Below are 9,740 nucleotides of genomic sequence, written 5' to 3'. Positions count from 1 at the left end.
CTGTTCAAAATCCATCCCTCAGAGCTTAAACGGAAATAAAATAGGGTGGAAAGTGTTACCACAAAGGTCGGGGAGGAAGGAAATTCCATCTGATGGATTTTAGTTTCACAGGACAATTTTGGAGTGCAGATACGGAGCAACCTCTAGAGTAATAGCTCCAGTCCTTTCACACTAGTGAACTGCATTCCTCAAGCCTCAGAAGGGCTAAGGAAGCCCAGCTCAATCTTGCCTCCTAAAAGAATACATAAGACAGAAGTTTCAGTGAACTACAATACACCACAGTGTTTATTAACTCTGGATTAGTGTGATAAGCACAACGCTGCAGCCACGGGATTTGTCCCCACACTCTAAGCTTGCTCCTTCTGCTTCTTCAGCAGCTCCCTCAGCTGCTCGATCTGGGCAGTCACGCTGCTCTTGGCAGTGCCGCCCACAGCAGTGTACTGCTCCACGCTGTTGACAATGTTGAAGACCTGGGAGACATCGCTGGCAAACAGAGGGCTGGGGAGGCAAAAAGAAGAGGTATCAGTGGGGAATGAGGGGCACTGCTTGATGGTTTTACATGCTCATTGCCTGTGGAGAAAATAAGGGAGCAGAGGCTGAGCCTTTTTCCAACAGAAAAAGCATCACGAAGCTCTGCTTCTGCACCTCTAGTGCCTGACAGGAGCAGTTCCTGACATACCAAAGACACAGCTGCAAGGGCAGAAGGAGGAAGGAAGTCTGAAGCCAAATTCTACAGTGCTGGTGCCTCCAGGTCAAGGCATGAATTTCTCCATACCCTCCCAGTACCTGTGGCCTATGCCCTGCATTGTTCAGTGGTAGTGATATTGTGCCCCTTCAACTGATACAGGTTTGGCAGTAGTAGTGGTGATATTTAGGCCATGACAATTTTGGGGTGCAGTCAGGACTGAAAGGTTCATGGAAGGGCACCATAAAGAAGCCTGTACTAAGCCAGACTGGCACCTGCCTTTTGAGGGGATTTATGTCAAAGTAACAGTGATACAAACCTGATGCTCTTCAGGTCCTCTAGAGTGAGTTTATTGATAGCAATGCCTTTAGTCTCAGCAAGGTGGACGGCCTTCCCAGAAGCAGCGTGAGCTTGTCTGAATGGCATCTGCAATGAGAAGGAGATGATAGTCCAGTGCAGACTCAGTCAAGAATGGATATTCTCTCATTTTTATTGGTTTGTTTTTCCTTATAACAATGAAATCTAAACATGAAGTAGTTGACCCACACTGACCATCACCTGGGGACAGAACAGAAGGCCCTCACTGAGCAGTATTCTGAATCTAAAGAAGTCAGAGCTCCAAGCCTTCCTCTGATACTTACTCCTTTACGAACCAAGTAGAGAGCCAGATCAGTAGACAGCAACTCAGGGGTCAGAGCCTTCTCCATGTTCTCCTTGTTGATCTGCAGAGAGAGATATTACTGTCAGCTGCTCTTTAGGGAACCTTTAGTGGTCTCAAAGAATGGACTTCATCAAGGAGGGACCAGGCTCTCAAGGACATTCTGCTCAAGTGTACCTGAGCTGCCTGTGGTGGGAGCACTAACAAGCAGTAAGAGTGAGCAAGTCTTCATGTTAGGACCAGACTAGAGCTCTTACATACAAAACACGTCCTCCAACCACATCCAGTAATGAGAAGCTGAAGCCTTACCTGGAGGGTAGAAATCACTCCGGTGGCAACCTGGAGCACAGCAGTCAGAGTGTCCACAACATCAAAAACAGCTTCTTTGTCCTCCTGCATGAGAGCATGGATGGAAATTGCTGTTAGGTGACCTGATGCAGTGAAAAAGGCTACCAACCAACATGAGCAGCCTGGCCAGCAGAGCAAGAATGTCATCATAGAGTCTTGGGCTGGGTGTGATTTACAGCATACAGTATCACAGCCCCATTTTTTTTATCATCTTGCACACAAGTAGCACCCATGCAGGGAAATAAAGTGCAAGAGGGTTCTATAGATCAAGAGACAACTGTGTCTCTTCAGAGAACTGGAGTGAAAACTAACTTGTTTTACCTGCAGGTCCTTGTTGTAGGTGCTTGGAAGTCCTTTGAGAACCATAAGAACAGCAGCCAACTGCAGAGAGAAACAGGTATGGCAACTGGTTAGTTAATTTTTACACAGAGGCATGAAGAAGGAAGCTTCTTCAGCCCCAATATGAGCAGTTTCCCTGCTCCTCTTCTTTCTTTAACAGGCTCACCCGTCCAAACACACGACCAGCTTTGCTGCGGATCAGTTCCAGGCTATCAGGATTCTTCTTCTGAGGCATCAAGCTGCTCCCAGTGCTGGAAGAAAGCAATACTTTGGGAGTGTAATGGTGAGCAAGACCCCAGTCTGTGCAGATGCAGACTAAGACATGCAGGCCCAGCCCTGCAGAAGTGATTCATAGCCCCCCTTAACTGGATTCCTGTCTCAGTGTAGGAAAGCAGTGAAGTGAGTGCACAGAGTTTCTCATGTTTCCCAAAGAAAAATCTTTGGTTTTGCAGTCCTGTCTGGAGCTACCACCCGGTGCTGCCTCTCAGAAGAGACAAAACAGAGGCTTCTCTTCAAGGCCCAGTTGCACAGAAGGCAAGAGCAGGCAGGACTTGTTTTTCTGTGTCCTCAGAGAGGCAGGGCAGCGGCTGTGCTGCATTGAGAGACAGGAAGTCTGTTAGTATTGCAAAGCCGGGCTGTTCTGGGAAGGGCTTTGGCAGGAATTCCCAGCAGACAAGGAAGTTTTCTGTGCCTGTTCTCTTACAGCATATTTCTGCCAGCAGTAGCTGGGGAGGAGTGATCAGTGAATGGAGATGTGGTTGAGTTGCCAGAATTAGAATCACTGATCCTTAATGAGGAATTTTCACCCTAAGGCTGCCTTTCTCTCAGGCTTTTCATCCTCTGCAGTGTTGGTTTATCTGTCAGTCTTGTGCAGCAGGGATATCCACTTCCCCATTCTCTCAGGAAGGGATAATAGAAGAGGAGAGACTGAGAGAAGTGGCTCTTTGCCCAATGACCAGGCACCTACCTGTAGGCATCAGAGAGAGTCACAAAGCCAAATTCAGTGGTGCTGAAGATGATGAGATCTTCGGCCAGCTTGCTAAGGTGGATCATCAGCAGGGTGGCAACAAAGAGTAATTCCACTGCAGAAAAGGTAGAAAAGCAAGAGGTGAGAAGGGCATTTGTTTGTGTTTGACAAACCAGGGAGCCCTGACTGGAGCTTAGAAGTGTGCAAAGGTTTTCTGTTTGGTTACTTCCCAGTGTGGGATTTCAGCTTCCTTGTTAAATGATGTTAACTGGGAAGGTGTCCAGTGTCTGCTTCTAACTTCGGACAGGGAGGAATGGTGGAGTTGTACTCACCCACAAAGTCTCTCTCACTGATGGCATCCATGCTGTTCAGGCTGATGCATGCAAAGTCCAGTTCTGTAAGAGAAGTGGTGGACAGGAGAGATCATGTTTAGCCTAACTTGAAGTCTGCCCCAGCAGGTGTCTGTGAGCCCTTTAGTAGTCCGAGGAACACAAATAAGGTGTGTTGAGGCATTGTTATTTGTCCCAGGTGGCCAATGTGTAGCAGAAGTGGTTCAATTTATTATCCCACCATACAGGGATATGTGCTTTCTTAATTTGGTAAGAAGTCTTACTGCTTACCAATTCCTTGGGAGCTGCCTGCAACCTGTGTTCCTGGTCATCAGAAATTATTCTGTTTTTGTATTTATTACCCTCCTTCCCCATGTTGAGGTGCTGCAGTGTATCTCAAAATAGCACTGTGACAGTGTGTCAGTGTTTCTCTAATTCCCAGATACTGTAATCAGACCCGTGCTGCTCAGTCAGGGAGACATTTACCACTACGCAGAAGCTCTCTATCAATTTCCAGTGGGTTCCCAGCCAGAGCACCACTGCCAGGGAAAAAGGAAACGGAAGTCATGCATGATATCCTGCACAGTGCAACAAAAACTGATCTCCAGCAACGAGGGATGACATCTCTTTCTCTCCTCAAAAGAATCTGGCATCAAACTGCTCCCTGTAGCATGGTCTGAGGCTCAGCAAACTGAACTCTAGACCAAGCCAGGAGTTCTCTTCCAAAGAAAAAGATTTGCATGATGAAAGCCTTGTACTTCTTGATTTCAAAGAGAAGGGAGAAGAGCATCTGTTTGGTGGGTATGTCAGTCATTGCACTTTTCTTTGGTGCATGAAGCAAGGCTTGAGATCTTGAAGCTGCAGTGCGTGTAGCAAACAAACACCAGTAGTTCAGAGGATGTAATGGTCTGCCTCTTGGTCATTTAATAGAGCAAAGTGATGCCCAGGGGTTACACAGAAAGTACACATTACCTTCCCAGAGGCAAGACGTTCATCCTTTTCTTCACCTCACCCAGGCGCTCAGAGTCACGAATCAGTGCAACAGCGTGGCTAGGAGGGGACATGAGAGAAAGCTGAAGCTAAAAAATGGCCAGAATGGGTGGGGCGTGCTGAGAGGCAGTCTTTACCACACAGGCAGTGTTCAGGTCCTTGGTTGTTAAGAGTCAAGTAGCACTGGACTGAGGAGTGCTTGTGGCAGCTTTCAGGGTTAGCTCTGCTGTGTCTCCCCCAGCTGCCCCATCAGAGAATGATGCACTTCTAGGCTCCAACTGTACAGGGCTCCGAGAATGGAGAAAGCTTCCCTTCCTAGAGCTGAGCGTGAAAGGTGCTTACCTGAGCAGGAACTGGCTCCATCTGATGGGCAGAGCTTTCTGCAGGTGGGTGTAGCCAGGCATGATAACATCAATTTCTCTGCATATGGAAAGAGAGGAAGGGGTGAGCAGCAACTGTTGGCATAGAGAGCAGTTGCAGGTAAACTCTCAGGTTTTGTGGAAAGGTCATGAGAACGTATTTAGCCTGTGTTGTGCTATGCCTTCCTCTTCTTATATCTCCATAATACATTAGGGGAAGAGGAATGTCTCCCTGAAGCAGGCTGTGAAGAAAGAGGGCCCATTGTCTTTCCCTGGACTGTCACATACTGTCTCACTTCGACATCCTCTGCAGAAGGCCTTGCTGCTGCCCTGATTGGTATCAGTCAAAGAGCAAGCCTAGAAGTCTCCTGTCTCAGGAGCATTAAGACCATGGACTTGGGAAAGGACTTACGTAGCAGCGCGCTCCACCAAGGACTGGATGAGCTGCAGCAAGTGAGTGGAGATGACAGAGATGGAACTCTTCAGGAGCAGCTTCAGGTCAGTCACAACCTGGACAAGATTGGCCACAATGAGATAAAGGAGAATGTGACAAGCTTAGTGACCAGATACACTTCAGCTGAAAGGCAAGGCAGGCTACCAACTCTTCATTCTATGTGATGTGAAAGGACATTTTAGCAGATATGCCCCATGTCTCCTATTCATGAAAGTTACTGTATATTGCCTTCCAAAGCTCATTCTTTTCAGTGGACTTCTCAGGTATAGGCAGCTTGGGATGGAATATCCTCCACTATTCTCCAAATATCCCCCACAGTATTCCCCAAAGCGTGTCATTAGCAAAAGGCTGATCCCAAAAGATGCATGTCACCCAGCCAGTAAATTAATGGATTCTGTGGGCTTTCCAAGGGCAGCAATCCTGCAGAAACCACTTCCCTGTGATGATGAATCACTGCAGCATCACTCGCTTAAAGCCATAGGAGCACATGCTGGAGATTGTCATTGCAGGCAAGAGATGACAGGAAGAAGCTTGGTAAGGACCTGAGGTGTGGGAGTAATATAGGAGGAGAAAAACAAGTAGTTCTATACATACCTGATCATTCCTGCTTCTTCCAGTGTGCAGCTTTCCAGCTATATCCCCAATCAGCTCCTGAGGACAAGAGAATAACTTCTGTCAGTGTCGCTGTATTCTAACCAAAAGAATTCCTGCAAGAGCAGACCTCCTCCTAGCTCTAGGATCCTGTAAGTAGCTACGTGTTTTTCTCTTCTGGGGAAGAGGAAGTTTGGATTCTAGGCTTGTACAGCATCTTTTCCACAGAAAAGGGGTCCTGGACACTGCTGGCTGTGCACCTAGTATGTCAGTATCACAGGGTGTTGAGGAATTTCACCGTGTTGGGGACTGAGGCACATGTGCTTAATGTCAGCAGCTCTACATAGAGAGGGAGGGGAACAACAGGTTAAAGGACCCAAACCTTCAGTCTGCGTTCGTTGGCAGTGTGAATATCCTCATCACTTTGTTTCACCACAAAGACTCCCTTAGACCATTCCTCAGAGATCTGTAAATGTCAACAGAAACACAAGTCAGCTCATACTGTTTCCCTGAGGGGGGGACTTGCAAGTTGTCCCCAGGAAATACCAACTTCTGCACCCAATTGGAAATGAAAGCATTCTCACAGGAGCTCCAGCATTCCTGTTCTTTCAGGCCAAGGCTGGCTGCTTGCTCTATCCCTATATTCTCCATTGCACTTGGTGGAGATTCATCTTTTGATCCTTGCTGATCCTGCAATCCTGGCCATAGCAGGACTTAAGCATCACAGTGAGAAAGTGAGCCGAAGTGGCAGTCATTGCTTTAGCATTGTCCATAAAGATTTTCCTAGACAAACATTGTATAGACTGCCCATTGTCCATGGTAGGTGAGCAACAACAATGAGTATTTCAAAAAAAGGGCTTAGTGGCTGCCTCTTCTTCACCCCTAGACAATACTGTGCATTGCCTTCTACTAACTCAGGCAGCCAAACTCAAAGGGATCCCAAGTGCCATTGGAGAAGGAATATTGCTAATTATACTGAAACAATTCCTCAGGAATGTTCAGTCTGTGAGGATGGGAGGGCAGGTCATGCTGAGCACACTTCACAGAGGCACCAGGTTTCCATAGTGAGCATTCACAGTGCACTCATTGGGGCTTCAGGTTCTCCTTTCTGGCTTGTCAACTGGTTGATATCCTACTGCCTGGCTTTGGTACCTTTCGCTAGATGGAATCTGTCAATCAGTCTGTGTCCAGGTCTGCTAGAGTACAAGAGTACAGACTGCAAAATGTACAGGCCTCTCCAGTTCTCCCTGGTCTAGGATTGCACTCCCTTTTGGGAAAGCACTTTCACACAGAATTAGAGCTAAGCAATAGGACATGAGGAGAGAGAAGGATGCTTTTTAGTGTGTCAACTCAGGGATATTTTCGGATAAGGAGCTATTCATCATAGTAGTAATGTAGGAATTGTATGTAGGCCTAAGCATGCATTACAGTTTATGAAGGAAATAAGTACCTTTTCCAGGCCACTCAGGATCTTCTCCAGCTCAGTTCTAGTTAGGATGCCAGCCTTCTCCAAGGCTTTGGCATAAGCCATGCTCCCCTGGATATCAACTTCAGATAGTCTCTGATCACAGGCAATGGAAGAGTTGAGCATCTCCATGATGGGATCTGTGCTTCCACTGAATCTTCCCCCCCAAAGTTTATCTCCCTGAGAGAGAGGAAGAGGCAAATCAAAGAGGCCTAATAACTTCATTTATAGTTTTAAGAACTATGTAATTTCCACTGAGAACTTTATGAAATATAGAGGCCAAACTCAGGTATGTTCTTTCAGTGCAGTCCTTTGTTGTTGTTGTTTAATAGAGACAGATTTTTCTTTGTTTGACAAATAGCTATGGGCCAGCATAAGCCACACATCAAGTGACTGAAGTTACTGTTTAGGCACCTCCAGAGTCCAGGATGTTGCTTGCAATCTTTGCCATAAAATTAGCATCAAATCAGCTAAGGTGCAGACTCTAGAACTCTGGATACCTTTCAGCATCAGGAATGTCCAGAAAAGTAAGTCAGAACACAAAGAAGATTTTAAAATATGTAAGAAGAAAACTTGTTTTTCTACTCAAACCAGACTGATTTTCTAATCTCACATCCTCCAACAGGTCATCTACCTAATTACTTCAGTATGTGACCAAAGACAGGTACGTAATTCCTGCCACACATCGTGACACTATGCATCTAAACCTTTGGCATCAGTGATTTAGCAACTGAATGGATTCACTACGAGCCATGTGTGACACTTGGTCAGATCTTTGCTGGGTAGGATGCCTCCTAAAGCCCTAGCTCTGGCAAACTTGAGTGGAAATAGATAGGAATGTTACTTGTGCAGAAAGCTTACAACCAATCCAAGATTTCAAAAGCAGCTCTCCAGCAGGCACAAAGAATAAATTGGAGAACATTTAAAGGAAGGGTCTAAATATATTCACCATTGCAGACTGCAAAATAATCACTAATCTGTATGATTTTTTAGTACCCCTGTCAGTCTTTTCTCATGGTTGTAACTACCATGGACAGCAAAAAGTTGGCCAAGACATTTGCAAACTAATCTGTGCTGGGGTTTTATCAGTCAGACAAAATACTATTGAGTAACCCTGGAAACTTTTTTCCCTAGTGACTGTCTCCACATTTCTGCCAATCCCTGCTGAAACAACGTGTCTGAGAGGACAGCAAGAGAAAGCCTACAGAGGTGAGTGTTGCACGTAGTTCTTTTCACATCTTTACAGCAGCTCTGTCAGCCAGCTGAAGGGAGGTAAAAAGAAAAATCAGAATCTGAAAGGAAAAGTTAGAGGTCCTCAGTGGATCCAGTGCCCATGGAACTATGGCATAGGGATGTAAAATCAAAAGCCAGTACCAGATGCTAAGTGCCTGAATGAGGAACTGCTCTGTCTTAGGCATATCTTCTGTGCTATGGGGCTCCACTGAAGTAAGAGGTGGGTCAGCAGAAACTGCAACAGATACATTTGCAGTCAGGAAAGCAAAACAGAAGGATTAACTTTAGCTAGCTACTGAACTCTGGTCAGGCTAGCACAGTCTGACAGCTGATGGATGCTCATCTGTAACCAGAGCTGAGGAAGCCAGGGCTGCAGTAGCCACTCTGAAGGCAGAAGGCATGAGTTGCTAAGACAATTAGTCACCAGGCGCAGAAACTGAAAATGAAGCTTTTGTATATAGAAGTAGTTACACAAGCTTTTGTAAAGTATCTGCCTAAGCACAAGCTGGCCTGAGTGAAGTGCACCAGTGCGTTAAATTAGTCTCTCCGAGGTAAGGGGAGGAACCTGAAGGAAATTGCAGGCTGCAGAGACTTAGACTGTAACAAAGTTGAGCTTGCATTTGCCAGAGCACCGGCAGGAAAAGCAAAGTTTGCCCTCACCTCAGATGCCATTTCAGACGTTTGCTCGTGTGCACTCCCACTGCAACCTGTGGAACGGAACGAAACAGCTCAGCTCAGCTCTGGCCCTTCCCTGGCACCTCAACCCAGCAGTAAGGCCCCACCGAGCCCCCCCAGCCCCACTCACCGTCTCAGTTCCGTGCTACTCGCCCCTCTTCCTCGCTTTTACACGCCTCGGCTCCTTGCTGGCAGCTCGTCCCGCCCCGGCAGGGCGGGGTGTCCCTGCGACCGGCCCCGCTTCGCTTCCCCCTCCCTCGTAGCACCCCGCAGAAGTGGCTTGTTTCTGCTTGGCCTTTGGAAGCGTGCTGCTACCACATATTTTTTATATCTGTACAGTGCCAGAAATATTTGAGACAATACAGGAAGCACATCCCAATTTTCTTGTCCCTTTTGGGTTTTTCTTGCCTTTCACAAGACTGTAGGGTGATTCAGGTAGGAAGAGACGTAATTAGCCATCTTTTCTATCTTTTCTCAGTCCTGCTACTCGTCCCCTTTTGGAGTTGAAGATGAAGCCTGAAGCCCAGTGGGATTTCATGATTAGGGTATGTTGGTTTCTGTAGCAAAGAGGACTCAGGCAATGACACAGTTTAGCATCAGGCTTGTCTGCCTCTGGCTACCCAGCCTGAATGAGCAGATATATTTTG

General features: G+C 46.7%; 1 protein-coding gene across 1 annotated transcript; it reads right to left on the bottom strand.

The window, feature by feature from the left end:
* Positions 1-262: 262 nt before the first annotated feature.
* On the bottom strand, positions 263-9,319 carry LOC125702824 (argininosuccinate lyase). The gene is made up of 17 exons (XM_048966584.1): positions 9,224-9,319; positions 9,079-9,125; positions 7,171-7,365; positions 6,103-6,186; positions 5,724-5,780; positions 5,088-5,185; positions 4,659-4,736; positions 4,299-4,376; positions 3,813-3,865; positions 3,330-3,392; positions 2,998-3,112; positions 2,197-2,281; positions 2,013-2,072; positions 1,653-1,736; positions 1,327-1,407; positions 1,005-1,111; positions 263-498 (listed from the first exon to the last, which is right to left on the bottom strand). Exons 2-17 carry the CDS (start codon positions 9,088-9,090, stop codon positions 348-350), a joined length of 1,401 nt encoding a protein of 466 aa, XP_048822541.1. The 5' UTR covers positions 9,091-9,125; positions 9,224-9,319; the 3' UTR covers positions 263-347.
* Positions 9,320-9,740: the final 421 nt, after the last annotated feature.

Source organism: Lagopus muta, chromosome 20 (genome assembly GCF_023343835.1).
Source record: "Lagopus muta isolate bLagMut1 chromosome 20, bLagMut1 primary, whole genome shotgun sequence".
Taxonomy (NCBI): domain Eukaryota; kingdom Metazoa; phylum Chordata; class Aves; order Galliformes; family Phasianidae; genus Lagopus; species Lagopus muta.
This window is presented reverse-complemented; position numbering and strand designations above follow the sequence as displayed.

What these genes read in the sequence shown, in the direction of transcription:
- LOC125702824 (XM_048966584.1), bottom strand. An exon ending in ACTCTCTCTGATGCCTACAG is followed by an intron (nt 2,282 to 2,997) that starts GTAGGTGCCTGG and finishes GCTTTCTTCCAG; the next exon opens with CACTGGGAGCAGCTTGATGC. An exon ending in TCTACTTGGTTCGTAAAGGA is followed by an intron (nt 1,112 to 1,326) that starts GTAAGTATCAGA and finishes TTCTCATTGCAG; the next exon opens with ATGCCATTCAGACAAGCTCA.